Source organism: Thunnus albacares, chromosome 4 (assembly GCF_914725855.1).
Source record: "Thunnus albacares chromosome 4, fThuAlb1.1, whole genome shotgun sequence".
Lineage (NCBI taxonomy): Eukaryota > Metazoa > Chordata > Actinopteri > Scombriformes > Scombridae > Thunnus > Thunnus albacares.
The window spans coordinates 5276311-5294580 of NC_058109.1; the positions used below are offsets into that span (position 1 = coordinate 5276311).

Consider the following 18270-nt stretch of genomic DNA (forward strand, 5'->3'; position numbering starts at 1 on the left):
CTTCATCCATTCATACTTCCTCTACATGCCTTTCCATCCTTCTATTATTCTCTAATTCTGCTCTCTCACCTAATCAGCATTTAAAATTATGTACAGGCATGAAATATATATTAGAACTAATTTTTCATCATCTTCATGTCATTCTTCCCCATTATGGATTTCCCATTCTCCATATCTCTCTCCATCCTTCATTTTAAAAACATGGGGCGATTAGATAAAGAGAGAAATACACCGTTCCTATCAGTCATAGGAGCATATATAGCATCTTGCTACTACTAATGGAATGGAAATTGACAGCTAGCACGTCCCCCAAACGATCTTAAGCAGGTAGGTGGGGTGATGTGTGTGTGTGTGTGTGTGTGTAATACCGTCTCATTTTTAACCAGTGTCCCACGCTCTTCGTAACCAGTTTTCTGCTTCTGTAAAGGGACTCAGTAACTCCCCTGTCCTCCCACATACACACACACACACACACACACACACACAAAATAGAAACACACAGTGACACATTAACACAGAAATACACACACATACTCTATTACCAACAAAGTCCTCCACATTAAACGAACAAATATGTCCTTTGTAATGCACAGGAACACTGTAAATTTACCTTCTTGTCATGTAAAAACCTACAAAATATAAACCAAAACCATCAGAAATCCTTTTGACCTCAATATCGTATGTAGTTGACAAGCAAAATATGCATTTTAACATGTTCTACTAGCTCTGAATTTGCACAAATAGCTAAATTTAGCTTTCTGACATCAATAAATCTTTACCTCAGTCATGTTAAGTCACTCTGTGTAGAAAATGAGACCACAGATGAGAAGATCTTCTGCTGTATTTCTTCATGACACGAATCACAAAGAGGATGTTGTTCTACCGAGAACAAAAAGGAGATAAAGCTTTCAAAGTTACTGCTTGAAAGGCTGATGGAGGATGACTTCTAAGGGACAGCGATTCTCTTCTTCATCTAAAAGCAAAGTGTAAAATCTTGACCAGTTTTGACTAACTACAGCAGTAACAACACCACTAGGTAACAAAGAGACAACTATTTACCGTTATCACACCAAAGTACTACAATTAATTTTAAACGACTTACCAATGCCTAAAAACTTTAACCTTAACTGAACTGAATAAAATACTGCTGAAAAAATGTCTGCAATTGATATTTAGTTACTAGAGTTTAATAAGCTGTACCAAGTTTAATTTAAACATTTGCATTTGTGTGCCAGAGTATGTCTACATGTGCAGTGTGTATATATATATATATATATATATATATATATATATATAAGCTCATGATGAGTGTAAGTATGGCTGTGTATTCTGTGTGTGTATGAACCAGACAGCCTGTATTACTATTGATCTGTGTGACCCACCTTTTGTATTGATTTGAGAAACCCCTGTTGTTAACCTCTCTCACACTCACATCAGAGAAATGAGTGCTGAATACTGTGAAGTATTGCTGAACATTTATACCACAAACCCTTAAGGCCCGTGGCAATTTAAAGAGCTTTAATTCCTGTGCTTTCTGACACATTATATCGAGAGCTTTGAATTATAAGTTTCTATCAGCTGGAAAAACTTTTATGTACTCTCTTTATTTTGAAATACTTCAACATAAAAGGTTTTTTTTTTTTGAAAGAACAAACTTAACTTTTAAAGATTATAATGATAAGTCAAACGTGATTCAAAAGCTTATGATCTCAGAGAAAATCTTAAGTTGTGTCAGTATGTGTTGTCATAATGTCTGAGTAAAATCACATTATCCCATAAAAGACCCTACTAGTATTAAATCATTGGTTTTCTCTCACAGATTTGAGATAGATCATTCATAAGAGTGAACATTATACAATTTATTTGTGTCAAAGTCATGCTATAATGGTAATGCAATTGTACTAATATCCAAAATTTGAGTCAAAAATATTGTACACTCAAAAGAATCACTGGGTTCAAATTTTACCCAGTTTGGGTCAATACAACACCAACACCATACTGGGTTAATGTTACCCAGAAAGCCATTCAAGACCCAGTTTTAATGTTATTTTTTATTTTACTGTTGGGTTATTTACCCAAACTAAGGCTTTACTCTCCTTAAACTTATATGACAGGGTTTGTTATTGATTGTTAATACGTTGTGTATCATATGCACATTATTTTGTACAAGAAACGATACATTGGTGACAGTTTTTAGGTGAAGCTCGCTGTGTATAACACTGGGTTAAAATAACAAAAAATTGCTTCTGGGTTAAGTTAATCCAATGCTGTATTGATCCACACTAGGTAAAATGTTTACCCAGTAGTTATCAGTGTGTATTCATGAGTTATGTTGTTTGACAAAAAAAAAATCTTAACTCAAGGACCAATTATTGGTTTTATCTGAGGCTTTCATGTTGAAAGCTCAAAGTCAGAAGACAAACAACAGACATACTGTTATGTCAAATCAATGGAAGACAGTTGAAGAAAACACCAGATCAAAAACTGCTTTTTGATGATAAAAAATCAGGAGTCAGAGGTCCAAGCAGCAAAGTGTTCTTTAATGCCGGCGATAAAGGAGAGCAAATTAGCGCATACAAGATGAACCAGGTTCACTCTGAAGGTTTTTTGCCTTCAGGGCGTAGTTTTTATACCCTTGGGTCGGCATAGGTCACACTTATCGTCCATCCTCCTTATCTTTGGCCAATTACACCATTATATTTTATCTTAACATCACTCGTTGTTGGTCAAAACTCTTCAAGACAGGTTTTGAGCTGTTGTTGATATTTACTGGCATGTTCAATTCTATCTGGTTATGTCCAATTTTTTTTATATAAGTATTGGGGATCATTTTACACCATTATTGCCAAGTTGTCTTCTGGCTTTTATTTTTTTTTATAAGTTATTTATACCCTTATTTCTTGATCTTCTCCAGAGAGTATTTTTAAAAAAGTGAAGACTTTAATGCAGACCCAAGCAAAGTGACATGTAATACAAACACACTCAAATTTCTCCAGTGTATGATTATGATTCTTTTACCGTGCTTCTATATGTACATCGTGATTAAATGTGATTCATGAGATTACAAATACATCATCAATAAGATTCTAACACACCAGCACTTATTGCTTATAAAATTTATGAAATCAATCTGCATAGCTTAATATTGTCTTTAAGCACACCAATGACACTTAATGAAAATACACCACAATATGTACCACATTCTACGCTTTACGCTTACTGTTAGAGTTTGTATGTGTGTGAACTCAACTTTCAGGTCAAATTAAAATAGAGCAGCGCTGTGTATAAAAATACTGTACTAGTGACATATGAAATCCCACTGTTGTCACTGTGAGATACATACTGTATTCTGAACCTTTGTTCGTTCACTGTACACTGACTGAATACTATTCAGAACAAATCAGCACCACTGTGCAGATCCACCACAACAGCTGGGAGTTAAATGCTTTGCTCAGAGGCACTTCAGTGGGTGAATGACGCCATTGAGGCTTCTGCTGCCTTTTCATGGAGACTGCTTTGGAAAAAAAAAAAAAAAAAAAAAAAGCAAAATCTCACATTCTCAACAGTACTTGTGAAAACAGTGGTCTCATGTGGCGGTATGCGCTGGAACGTTTGTTGCACTGAGTTGACCCAGTTATTTTGATATGTGTGTGTGTGTGTGTGTAAGTGTGCACATGTGGGTGTTTGTGTATTGTGTGTGTTGACATGGTAGACAGATTAATCAGTTTTTCTCACGTTAACAGATTGCTTCTCTCTGACCTCACAGCTAGCAAACAAGGTGTGAAATGAGTGCTGTATGCGTTTGATACCGTGTGTGAGACTGAATGAAAGCATGTTCGTCCATGTGTAAGTAATATTTCATTGTATTAAAATGAGTCTTTGTGATATGCTGTATTAGATCCAAATATATGTGTGTGTGTGTGGAATGGGGTGCATGTTCGTTATTGTGACATTGTTGTATACGTGTAACTGTACTGTATTTGAATGTATGGGATTTTTGTTCATATATTGTAACACCTCCACTTCCTCCACGGAGACGGTTGTCATGGTGAGAGAAGTCTCAGGGTAACAAACATCACACTTATCGTCTAGTCACTGAGTTGATACAAATCAACTTTATTCATAAAGAGAATTTTAAATGAAACAAACCCCCCTTTAAAAAAAGAGCTTTAGTTTAGAGAAGAGCGGAGAAGAGAAGAGCGGTGTGTGTGTGTGTTTGTGTTTGTGTGCGCGTGTGTGCATGAACATAGAGGTGTGAATAAGAAATGTAATCAGGGCCGGTTCACTGTGGAAAGATCTGGTTAGAGTCCCAGGCTAGATTACTTTAACACACACACACACACACACCTGTACACAGGGACACACACACACACAAACGCACACACAGCCTGCATTGCACACATAAACCATCATTTTACTTCCTCTGCCAGGCAACCCCACAGTAATATAGCTTCAACAATATAAATACACACAAACACACACTGTTGTGGATTTGTTCCATTTAACCGAGGTAGAGGTGATGGATACAATCTCTTTTAGCCACCTGTGTGTTTGTGCATGTGCAAAGATTGTGGTAAAATAATTCTGCAGACATTCAGGGTCTTAAATGATGTCCAGTTTCTTACTGCCAACAAAATCACACACACACACATATACACAAAACACATCCTGATCTAACTGAAGAAGTTGCCTTACTTGTGTGAGTGTGTTTCTGTGAGAACTTATTATTGATGGGATAATATGGTTAAAGCTATACTATGCAGCGTTCAGAGTTGGCTCCTCTTCCCTGGCTCAGTGACAACGGAGGGAGAGCGAGAGCAGCGGTGGTCGAGCGAGCTAGAGAGCGAATGAAGAGAGCGAGAGCAGAGCTGTAAAATCAGAGGAATAAAACGTTATTTTCTGATTGTTTCGTGGTGGTTACGTTCTAAAGCACGAATAAACACGCCCACACCTTCGCACAACCCTGCGGGAAGGTGCCGCATTGCCGGATTTTGTGTGAATGCAGAGCTTCATCCTGTCCGCTGTAGCTGCTCTGCTCTGTGTGTGTGTAGCTCAGCCCCGCCCTCGGTCAAACGGTCAAACATGTTGTCTTTATACATCCATGACACAGAGACAGAGCAAAGCGGAGCAGAGGAGAGAGACGGAGACAGTGATGTAACCTGGTTGCTACGCTACAAGACCCAACCTTGCACCCTGCACGCTGTTATTTGCTGGGGGCTAGACACCCACTGCCCAAATGTTGATGCCAAGAAACATCCCGAACACAGCAAAATAATAAGAAAATAAGAAAATATAGGGAGAGGACAGGTTCTCTGTACATCCATACACTACCACACACTTAGTGGGTCATAAGTTATTATTGAGAGGCATTATGTTTGTATGAGTCTATACATTGGTTTTTTTAAGGAAAATCTTGCATAGTATGCCTTTAAGGTCAAAATGAGGTTAAAGTTAGGGTAAACCTCCAAGAAATGAATGTAAGTCAATGCAATGTCCTCACCAGAACAGTAACGACTCTGCGTCGGTGTGTTTGTGGCTCCAAGTTTGTTCTTTGCTTCCTCTGTACATTCTTTTCTCTTCAAAAGTCACTGCACTGCCCTTTCAAAGCAAAATGCCACAACATCCAGGCAACAGTTTCTAGTAATACGCATCAGTAACTGAACTAATGTAAAATGTAAAAAAGAAAGAAGAAAAGACTTTTTATTTGAATTACTTTTCTTTTGTTATTATATTTACTGTATATATATAATGGAATCTGTAATATAATATGCCTAGAGAAATAAAATTACAGATTACATTAATTTATATTTAATGAAACACTCAGGATTTGTTAGCTACAGCATAATAAAGTTATGTAGTTATCCTCAGCACTTAGAGCCACAATAGCTAAAAAGAAATGAGTGTCACATACAGAAACCCAAAATTCATCAACAATAAACATCTCAAGGATGAAGATGTCACAGACCCGCCCACACTGCTTGATTGATGGGTGATTTCTGGGAAGTGTAGCACAAAAACACACATTAATCAGCACACATTAGTCAATCTCAACATTCAGTTCACTCATTTGCATATATCACACATGCTAAAGATATAAAATATTAGCTTATACTACTACACACACAGTTTTTCTTTCAGTCTACATTAATTCAGTTCACTCTTATACCTACGCAAGGAAGCGAACATGCACACACAGGCATAAAGTGTTAAAACCACACAGTCTTTAGTGCTTAGTTCAGTATCTCTTCTATAACACTCTTGCCAAATAGTCTCCCAGTAACTTCTAACTCTCAGTCCGAACGATGGCAGTCATCCAAATGGAGCCGGCCGACCCATAAAAGCTCCATCCTGCGCCATAAAGTAGAGACTAAAACATACTTAAACCACCAGTTGACGGGGAAAATGTGTTTTACGCCGTGGTTCAGAAACCCTCAGGGCGTGGATACATTAAGACACTGATGTACGGCTCCGATGAATTAAAAAGCTCGAGCTGGTTTTTTGCTCTTTTGCTACATCAAACTTCAGTCAAATTCCACACAAAGTACTCTAAAAATAAGTCTAACCTCTAAGTTCACCGGACCTCTGCCAAAGAAACTTTACTAATAATGAAAACACTTATCTGTACTGCAAAGTAAATGACGGCATGGGAAATGGTTTGACCTTCTGATCTGCTTCCAAAAGAGAAACTAGCCCTAATCAGTTTTGCAACCTGCTGATCAAGTGTGTGTGTGCAGTATAGAAGTAGAAGAAAAGAGACAAAAGGTAGAGACATAATAATAAAACTGGTGTGTCCAGTAAAAAAATGGCATAAAGAGTCCCATTTTACTTATAAATAATTGTTGATCTGTAGCACGGCAGCAACGACAAAACCACTCTTTACCAGTGTTGCATCATGTCATATATATTTTGTCATCTTCTTATGTCTGCAAGTCTTCTATGAGTGTGACTGTAATGTGCTGAGTGCATGTGTGGAATATGTCTGCATATGCAGACTCCCATTGAAGTGTGAGTTTGAGTGAGCGTCCATGCTTGTTATGGAATATATGAGGGTCTTAACTTTCATCGTATGAATTCAGTGCCTTCTTGAACATTACTGGAATGTCCCAAACAATTAAAACCACTAAAATAAATTGCACAACATGCTGAATTATTATCATTTCATTGTCCCTTTTAATGCATGTATGTATTTTTTTCTTTTCAGTGGCAAAACCCTCGGCCACTTGTACTGCTACGGTAATATTCTCACCATCCGTGGCCTTTTTCCTTATTGTCTCTGTTGCCGTAGGTTCCTTCATGGTAGTGAACGCGTCAGGCCGGGCGTCGGGGCAGAAGGCTCATCTGTACATGCCCACCCTGAAGGAGAACGACACCCACTGCATCGACTTCCTCTATTCTCTCTCCAGTCGAGACGGAGCCAGCCCGGGCACGCTTAACGTCTATATTAAGGTGTGTGTGTGTGTGAGTGTGTGTGAGTGTGAGTGACTGACGGATAAGGATGGATTGACAGAGGAAGGGGCTGATAGACCGAACAGACTGAACAGGTAAACAAACAGACCTCTGTTCCCTGTCAAAGAGGGATGAAGATCGCCCTGGGGCATTGGATGTTTATGTAGGTGTGTGTGTGTGTGTGTGTGAGAGAGAGAGAGAATGATTGATAGGTAAACAAAAGACCTCATCTATTTCCATTTAGTAGGGATGACAATATCGATGGTGTACTGCATTTGAAAGTAAGTTATCGGCGTGTGTGTGTGTTTATGTAAAAAAAATGTAAAGAAGTAGGCTTATTATAGATTGTTGATCATTTTATATAAATCGATGGACACAAATGCAGATTACGAGTAAGTACTAATAAATGTAATATAATATAAAACAGTAAACACTAGGAATAGAAACCATGACCCACAGTATGTGTGTAAGTGCACATTAGTAGAATCTCTGTGTTGTTGAGCAGAGGAAGCTCCAGCCCTGCAAGAGTGAATGTTTAATATTATGGTGAAAAGGCACTGATGGTCAGGTAGGAAGAAGAAAGTACAGAAAAGGGAGCTGTGGATGGAGGATGGAGTGATTAAAATAAAAGGATTAAAGAATCATTGGATTAGAGAATGAATGTGTTAAGTAATTGACTAATAAATGAACTAATAAATAACAAAAAAGTCAGAAAATGAAGAAAGCAAGAGTTAATCTCCAATGATACTCTCTACCCTGTTATTCTTTTCATCGTCTCAATCTCTTTTTTTTTATTCATTTCTGTCTCCTGCAGGTGAACGGAGGCGCTCAGGGGAACCCGGTGTGGAACGCCTCTGATACGGTCACTGAAGGCTGGGTGAAGGCTGAACTGGCCATTTCCACATTCTGGCCCAACTCCTATCAGGTAACACAACACACACACACACACAAGCTCTCTCTGTCTGTCTTTACTGGCTTGAAAATACATTAGTAACAGTTTTGCAAAAGCTGATTGTGTACGTAATAGCCTATCCAATAAAAAAACAATAATATAGTAGTATGAAAACGATACAGAGAAATGTTAAAGTTACCCGTTCTCCTTTGAACACTATAATCTTGCAGAAGATACTCTTCTTTTAATGTGATTGAAGGTGTCTGTGATTATTTTGACAACTGATGTGTGCAGATTTTTGTTAATAGACATTTTTTTTAATGGCAGACACTTTGACTTGTCAACACACATTAATCAGAAACGACAACACTATTGTGTAAGAGGACCCTGAGACTGATCATTAGCGTTATTAATTTCATCATGTTAAAATGTCTGCCATGAAATAATGCCTATTGTGTCTCAGGCTTTTTGACCACACTTTGCAACCTTCATCGTCATGGCATCGGTAAACACCATGGAAATCGTAGTTATGTTTTTTTGTCTCGACTCATGGTTGGAAGAGGAAGGGCTAAGCTCAGCTAAGTCCACTTTTTGCCATCTATCCATCCACCTAACCAGCCATCATAGACGTCATCTGAACTGCGTCACTTCTCCGGGTCATAAATACTACGGCTGCTAGATGGAGTTGTTGGCACTGACTATACAAGTGTGTACTTTCCCAAAATGTGGCGCTGACACAGTTGACCAGCAGATGTATTACACGCTCGGCGTGATACGTGGCTGGGCAATAAGATGACCAACAGGTGTCTCTCCCTTGGTTTATTTCTTTGATATTGAAATACAAAACTGTTGCTATTTAATGACTCTCAGTTTGTGTGTGTATTAGTCTATTTAAGGCTTACAGACGTACCCTGCTGCGTTGTTTTATTGAGGTACCAAAAAAGCAACTGTTTCACCTAATGACTGAACTGTGTTCAGTAAATGAAGGCACCCCCGTGTTACAGATCAGAAGCACAATGGTAACCAAAGTGAATTAAATGCAGGTGTGTGTTTCCCTACCTAATGAGGAATCACCTCCCACGGAGAAATGACTCATTCTTCTTTTTTTTAAAAGGACAAAAACATTGTCATATTAAAGTACAGACCACTGTGAGGGCACAAACAAACTTTTAGGGCAACCTGTCACTCTCTTTTTAATGGTCTAAATTTGTGTGGCAGTTGGTCTGAACTGCAAGGTGGGAATTTCCTATTTCTATTCAAACAAGACTAGATGCATTGTCATCAGCAGGTATGTAGAAGGATTGCTAGAAATGTGCCCAAGAGGGACCAGGACAGTGTGTGGCTCCATCTTTAAGTATCATACAGAAAGACACTCGAAGACAAAACCAAGTAGATGAAAGACTTCTGTGTTAATGTCTTTTATTTTGCTGCTACAAATTAAGATGAAGTCTGTTTATAAAAATTTAATGAGTTGCTTTCAAATATGTATGTTAGCTCTTAAGACACGGGAGCAAAGAAAATCTGAATTTCAAACAAAGATTTGCGGTATAAATTAAACTGACACGGTGAAGTTTCATCAGGTTTTAAATTGGTACCCAAGTGATCATGAAACTCATCCAAAGATAAACCAGTGTCTTTGATTTCTAGAAAACTGACATGCATGTCACTTTGATCCGGAGCCTGAAGAATGAGAATGAAAACTACATCTGGAGAGGAGGAGGATTTATTTGTTGAGAGAAAGGAAGAGAGTAAAGTCTTCCCAGAAGTCTTTAGTATTCAGGCTGAGTCACGGCGTATACTGTTGAGGATCCTGACAAGTACAGCACAGAGGTGTATATATATGTGTGTGTGTGTGTGTGTGTGCATGCAGTGTGTTTTTGTATGACTATATATGTGTGGGTCAGAAGTGCATGGCCCCTTGACAGCCCTGCTGACTGCCTGTCACTCTTTAGAGTGTGTGTGTAAAGTCTGTGGTAGAGAAAATGTTAAAACAGAGAAAGAGGGAGTGATGTGATGGGGAGAGAGATGGAGAATTACAAAAAAAGGGGAAATAAAAGAGAGGATAGAGAGAGGCAAAATACATAAAGATGGAGAGATCGAGAATAGAAGAAGGGAAGAGAAAGAGCAGTCTCATTTAAAGAGAAAATGAAAGAGGGGAAAAGATGAAGGAGAAGGATGGAGAAGGAGGAGGAGGAAGTGCCTATGTGGTTGGCATAAGGACAGAGACAGAAGGATGAAGGGATGAAGCAAAGAGAGGAATAGTTGCTGACTTTTTTGTGGAAAATTCCCCTAGGGTTTCCATATGAGCTTTGCAGGGGCTTCAAGATGTTGCAGTTTGTGGGAGAAAATAAGTTTTTTTTTTTTTTTGGAGTGTGGCTCAACCTCATCCTCTCTTTCTTTCCTTCCCTATGTCATTCCCTTCTTCCTTGATTCCCTCTCAGGTAATATTCGAAGCAGTTTCGGTCCAAGGCCATCCAGGTTTCATCGCCATCGACGACATACGAGTTCTGGCTCACCCCTGTCGTAAGTAACTGTTTGAGTGTGTGTGTGTGTGTGTGTGTGTCTCATAATGGTTGACCCTGCACAACTGTAGCCCCACTGAGCATCATCTGTTTTCAAGCTATCTCACACTCACACACACGCACACACACACACACACACACACAAACACCGTGTAAAGGACAGATTGTGAGGCTTGCAGACAGATTGCAGAGAGCCAGGAAGAAGGTCCAAACTCAGGGTCTTCATCACTCATATCTGACAGAAGCACTTTGCTTCACAAAACTCCAGGCCTCTCACTGCTGCACCCTGTGGCCTACTTACCTCTCTCTGTGTATTACTCTTTCACATTCTCACGGTCCTTCTTATTGGCACGACGTGTAGCATTTTAAACATCAAGTAATGAGTTTCAGATTCATTCGGTGCAGTTCAATTCAATTTTACTGACATTATACAACAAAACGGTGTTATTACTCCTAGATAATGAGGATCTGAGCAACTGTAGGGTGAAAAAAGAGAAGTTGTAATGCATGGTAGTACATCTGTTTTAATTTGGGAGAATTTTAGAAGCCAATACAGTTAGTCTTTCGTATCCCTTCTGCACTTTTTTTTGAGATAAAATGTTTTTGTAACTTCTTTCTATCTCATGACTGGCACAAAACACTTAGCTCATCTTTGCCATGTCACTAATCAAATAAGTCAAAGTTGGTGAGTCAATGGTAGGAAGCAAGAGGAAGAAAATAAAGGTATTCACAGTGGAGGAAAGAAGATAAACTAGGAAATAAAAATCTAGTAAGATAATGTAAATTAAGCTCGGAGAAAGAAGAATATACAAATAAAGAATACCCTTCCTAAAGAATCAAACCATCCTCAACCTGACCATTAGCGTCGGGGCGAATTATCATTGTTAAATGATCGATGCATACTCCGTTAGGCTTATCTCTGTCTGCAGACAGTCAAAATGAAATTAACCAGTCGCAGGCTGGTCTCAATGCCAGGCCAAAGTCAACCGACGTCTGTCTCGCTGTCTGCCTGCTCATCTGTCTCCTCGCCATCCCATGAGTCTCTCTGCCTCAGTCAGCACAACAAAATTAAGCCCCGTTTGAACAGGAATACAATTGTTGTGAGTTTTCCCCTGCAAGTGTTGTTCTTTACCAGCGGCATCTGCTATTAGAAGAGCAAGAATGCATCTTTAAGTGGCAGCCGATTGGTCAAATACATGACTACAAAACTTTTATTAGTTCAAAGACAGATTCAGACAAGATTAATTTAACCTGGGGATGTTTTTTAAGCATCAACTAATCCTTCTTTTATGTAACTGTAATCTCATGCACTAACAAAATGTAGAAGTAGTGGAAATTATTATTGGTTGCATTGTAGATTCATGATTTTAATAGCTTGAGCACATATGGCCTGGATTCTGTACTGTTTTTCCCCAGACAAATACATTAGATGTTTCCAACAAAACAAATTCACATGAAAAACTTGATGGAGTGCACCAACTGTCTGTGTGTGGGTGCCTGTTTATCTCCCTTAGCTTCACAGAATATTCTACCTAAATGTTTACACGGTGTCTGTTCGCTGTGTGTGTGTGTGTGTGTACAGGTAAAGCGCCTCACTTCCTGCGTCTGCAGAATGTGGAGGTGAACGTGGGTCAGAACGCTACGTTTCAGTGTACTGCAGGAGGGAAATGGTCCCAGCATGATAAACTCTGGCTACAGGTTAGTACCTTCATATCTGTAAATATGTGCATGAATGACACCAGCAGGACATGTACATGCAGATCTTGTGTAAAGGAGGGTCAGAAAGCCATAAATGTCCAACTATTAAAAAACTGGAATAACAGATTTTCAGTGTATTTTGTTAAATATGCAGCATGTTGAATGTAACGCTGCATTTTGGCATATCCCAGTGTAGAAAGTTATATGTTCATCTATGAAATGGTATAGTAAGTAGTATTTATATCAGCAAATCTAATAAAAAATATCATACACCAACAAAAAAAAAACAATAAGTTGTCCACATATGTCAAAGTGTGGGATGAAGGGAAGGGAAATTGCAGTTTCCTCTATTGAGTCCATTATTTTTTATACCAGGACACCTCAGTGTGTTTTATGGCTCTCATACCATGGTCACTTACCCCCGGCAAAAATATATGCTTTATCTGTCATACATTTTTAAAAGTTTGAATGTAGAAAGTAGGGGTGTGCCCGAATACAAACACATTATTTGGCAAAGCACAAATAGTGGGTTTTATACGAATATTTGTTTCATACAAATATTTTATTTGTTGGGGGTGTTCGCCAGAGATAAAGCTGAGCTACTGACAGATACAAAGTGCTCCCAAGGGACTTTCCATAACCTGTTGTTCCCCTTCTCCTTTCCACAAAGTTAGGTTGTAAAAAATAGACAATAAATGAAAAATGCAAAGCAATAATTGCCTGTGAAGTTCCTCCCTACATGTTACACACTGCGCTGTCTCTGTGTTATGGACTGCAGTTCAAAACCCTTCGTAAGGTAGTTTATTCATGAATTCTTACTATAACACTTTAATTTTCTAAAATTAAAAGTGTCATAAAAACAAAAACAGGATTTTTAAGCTTCTTTCCACTTTTATTTGAATACAAATACAGATACAAATACAAATACTGGGATCTCTGCACATCCCTAGTAGTAGGTTAGTCCCCAGTTAGGTTAGTTAGGTATGTTTCACCAGTGAGAGTTAAGTAGATGAGCTGTTGTCATGGCTACCTGCAGATTATTATACCCTAGGCATTGATTTAGTACAGTGATTAAACTCATGACCAGATTTTTATGTGAGGTATTATACAATTTTAATGCACTCCTGATAAAAGGCCAGTATAGCAAATGCAATTATGATTTATTTATGCCATTTTATTAAAAGAAAGTACAATGTGGCAAACATCCCCAGCTTTCTCAGCTCTATTTCAGAACTGATTAAAAGTCCTTGTTCTGCTTCGCACCAATGACTCCATCTCTGTACAAGTGACAAATGTGTGTGTGTGTGTGTGTATGTTGTGTGTGTCCATGCCTACAGTATGTACGCATTCTAGTTTACATCTATGTGCACTGGCGAGCTTGCATGTCTTCACAGCACATGGATGTATACCACTGAGAGCGCTGCTGTGTACGGTAATGACATTTGCAATGGAGAGAGAAGTGACCCTCCTCACTGGAGGTCTGTTGGGGAAAGCATGTTGCTCCAAATTGGCAGACAATACAACAGTAGTAAAAGAAGATTGAATCTGGAGATGTGGGAATGATTTACAAGTAGAAAGTGTCAGCAGTACGCTTTTTAGATTCCATGACCTGGTTAATTCAGAATGCTTTGGATTCCTGCCGGGCCTTTGATATCAATATGGGGTCATAACCGTAATATACATACAGTAACATAAATTAATAGTTTTTGAGACAAACAGCTAAAAATATTTCAGAAGCTGTGAGAGTAGTCAATAGCTAGGGTTACACTATTATTTTTAATCAGACCTCGTGATGGAAACCACCACTCCTGAATATTGAAGCCAATGTGAAAATGCAGTTTTGCTAATTGCAACTAATGGGAGCTATATTCTGGCACCAATAAAGCTCTTTTCTAAAAAATGAAAAGAGCCTCAATTTCTCCTAAAAAAAATCTAAGTCAGTACTTTTTTCCGAAAGAACTTAGAGACTCAAGAGTTAATTTCACTTCTTCAAATGCATTTCTCAAGATATCAGTGTATGTTCAGTTGACTGACAGATGTTTCAGCCTATTACATTAAGCTGTCGCAGAACATTTAAGCAGCAAACACCACATTTAACATTTCCCCCAAATTTGGATTTTCTGGCACCAATAAATTTTCAATGACAACAAAGAGTAAACTGAATTTCTGGTTTCAAAACATCCCTTCAGTACCCTTTGTATCATCACCTAAAACAATAATAATGCATGTGCCTTGTTTGTTACGGTTGAAAGGCTAACAAACCCTCCTGTGTCAGTAGCCCCTAAACTTCTACCCACCAGGGCCTGCAATGAATTTGTCTCTTTCTTCACTGACAAAATTCAGAAAATTAGACAAGCGGTCAGTGCCTCCATATCAGGTACAGGATATGTGTTGTTCCTGTGTCCATTTAAAATCAGTTCAAATAGTATGACACAATGTGATCCTATCAACCACAAAAACTTGGACCACATTATACAACATGTAAAATCCTCCTCCTGCTGCCTTGATATTCTGCCAACAGGCTTTTCCAAAAATTCAAATTGCATGGCCTCAGGTCTTCCACAGCTGTCTTCCCACAGGCCTTGAAAACTGTAGTCATAAAGCCAATGTTAAAAAAGAACAATCTAGACACGTTTCTAATGAACAATTAGATTAATAGGCCCATATCAAACCTCCTGTTTTTAAGTAAAATCATTGAAAAAGCTTTTGATGTCTTTGAGTCAGGATTTCAACCACATCACAGCACTGAGACTGCTCTTGTTAAGGTCTTCAACGACATCCACTTAAACACAGACAGTGGCAGAATTTCAGTATTACTTAGTATTACTGGACCTCAGTGCTGCATTCGACACAGTCAACCACAACATATTAATAGACAGACTGGAAAACTGGGTGGGACTTTCTGGCACAGAACTAAACTGGTTTGAATCCTTTGTGTCTTTAGGTAATTACATATCTGAGCGGACAAAAATGACATGTGGAGTTCCCCAAGGCTCCATTCTGGGGCCTCTTCTGTTCATCTGTTCTACATACTTCCACTAGCTCAGATTATTGAAAACAACAAAATATGTTAAATATTATGCAGACGACACACACGTTTACATAACCATATCAGCCTTTACTTAGACACACTGCACTGTAACTTTTACTCCCCTGTTTAACCTGTCTTATTCTATTTTAGCTCATTCTTATTTCCAATTTAACACTTTTTAATTGTATTTAAATGTCTTTTCATATCACCTTGTGTTGCTTTTACATTCTATTTTGATGCCTTTTATGTTTTATGTAAAACACTTTGAATTGCCTTGTTGTTGAAACGTGCTACACAAATAAACTCGCCTTGCTCTGGTGTTATGTTTACCATCATGCAGCAGTGGAACGGTAAGGACACAGCGTTGATGGTGACCAGGGTGGTGAACCACAGACGCTTCTCCGCGACCGTCAGCGTTGGTGACACATCGCAGCGCAGTACCAGCCGCTACCGCTGCGTCATCCGATCAGACGGCGGGTCAGGGGTGTCCAACTATGCCGACCTCATTGTTAAAGGTACATTCTGCTGTTGTTCTTGTTTATGTTAAACAAAAACTACAAGTTTAAGGCAAACTACCAGTCATTTAAGAGCAGAGTATTTGCTGTGAATTTAAATGGGTTGTTCAGTGTGGATGAAGTGAAGTGGGACAACTTCTTTAATGTAGAAATGAAGTGAGAAACAAACATGGGTAGTGTGTGTGTGTGTGTGTTTAGCTGTTGCTCATTAGTGCTGTGAGAATGCTGAGGACAGAATACTGAACAGACTTCAGAGTAGTGACTAGAACTCACAAAGAGCTCTCTTTCACTCCATTTCTGTTTGTCTCTGTCAGTCCTTCAGTTCATTTTCTTTCTGTGTTTCAGTGCCTCATGTTCTCTCCCATTCTCTCAATTTTTGAAATACAAACTACTTAGTTTATCTCTTTAAATTTGGAGCATACTACCATAGTATTTTTAGAGGCTTCAATTTCTTCCTAGTCACCTAATTTCAATGTGTTAATTTCGTCTGTCAAGATTGTCACCAGTCACAAAGACTGCACAGGTGTGTGAGGACGGAAGATGAATATAGCAGTAGAACAGTTCAATCCTTTACTTTACATCCCTTATGGTTGGTCCACCATCATATTCTTGTGTGGAAGAAGTGTTTAATCCCAGAGTAGCCTACTCCATTTTAAAGTCTAATCAAGATTCTAAAGATACCAAAACAGAAATATGTATATAATGTTACACAAGTAATCAATTTTCCATGTGATGTAATGGGATAGCATAAAAAACACAGTGTAGTATATTCATATTTCACACAGTAAGTACTGTCAAGTTTTACTGAAGTGCAGGAACAAGCAGAGAATACATGATGTTGCCATACACTGTTGAAAAATGTTTTATCTCACTTGAAAACTACTTAAGCTAAAATATAATGGGAGCATTTGGATTTAAGTGGTTAAAACATACAGTAATTTGACTACTACTAATCAAAAGCTACACTTATATTAATTATAAATACAAAAAAAATCTTTGCTCCACTTCTCTCTTCCCTGCTTGTCCTTTCTTGCCTCTTCTTTATTGCTCTCCGTTCACCCCTCCTCACCTCCTGTTCCCTCTGTCCCTCTCGTATTTATCTTTGCTGCCCTACATATCCCCTCGGTGAAGACATTCAAATCCTCTAATGCAATCTGGTCAGCTCTGGGCTCACGCTCACACTACGTGGCATAAAATATGAAGGAATCTTTGTGATTTTACCTTCCCACTCTCCCTCCCATGGTTCATGTGAACAACAGGAAAATACAGCGCTGTCCTGCTGAGAAGGATATTAATGCACTGAGAAGATTGGATAATGTTGTTGTAAAGCCTTTGATGAAATTATAGCATTGCTACTATCTGATGTTGTCAGACGTAATTACATTCCTCTACTTTGCTCCCAGCCTCTCTTCTGTTGCTCTCTGTGATTTGGACTCTCTGTCTTTATCCATCTTTGTCTTCAGCTCATGAACTTTACTCAATTTGAGGATAAAAAAGAGAAGTGATTTCATTTTCCATCATTAATCTTCTCTCAACATTGAGTTTGACAGCTTATAATTACTAAACGTATATACTAAAGTGCACCTTGCCTGCTATCGTGTTTGCTGAAAGGTTAGCATCAGTCCTCTATGACTCACACAGTGTATGCTAAAGAGTTAGAACTGGTCCGCTGTTGTATGTTAATGTGTTACCACTGAGCCTACTCTAGATAAGGTATGCTGCAGTGTTATGATAGGGTATGCTAAAGTGTTAGCCACATGTGCTCAGTCACTGTAAATCTAGATTTATACTTGGTCACTCGATATTTACATTCTGCGTTGCTCCTCAACCCAAATGTATAACTTGAAGACAGAGGCATAAACAAAATAAATAGTTTTGAGGAATTACAGTATAATATACCCACCGACACTTTACTGAGTGTCAACTGTGTTGAGTGACAAATTTAGCTTCAGCCACAAAATGAAGTTGTTTTCAATCGATTTGACTACATTTGGATTGACATAACATCATAATGTACATGCTGTAGGACTACATTTAGCTTGTATTATGGTATCACCATTTATCAGTGGTTAGTTGCTGTGAATTTGTGCTTTTTTAGTAGTAAAACGCTCACGTCTTTACTGTAAGATAAAATGTAAGAAATTATGTTTATTTCTATTTCTATTA

The 18270-nt window shown here is 38.5% G+C and overlaps 1 protein-coding gene across 1 annotated transcript in view; it reads left to right on the forward strand.

Annotated features, from left to right (window-relative positions):
* Positions 1 to 18270, forward strand: part of ptprt (protein tyrosine phosphatase receptor type T) — a 280227-nt gene that overhangs the window by 29109 nt on the left and 232848 nt on the right. Inside the window, exons 3-7 of the mRNA XM_044348580.1 lie at positions 7286 to 7446; positions 8261 to 8371; positions 10780 to 10861; positions 12443 to 12558; positions 15930 to 16104. Coding sequence (XP_044204515.1) covers positions 7286 to 7446; positions 8261 to 8371; positions 10780 to 10861; positions 12443 to 12558; positions 15930 to 16104 — 645 coding nt within the window. The remainder of the gene's footprint in view (positions 1 to 7285; positions 7447 to 8260; positions 8372 to 10779; positions 10862 to 12442; positions 12559 to 15929; positions 16105 to 18270) is intronic.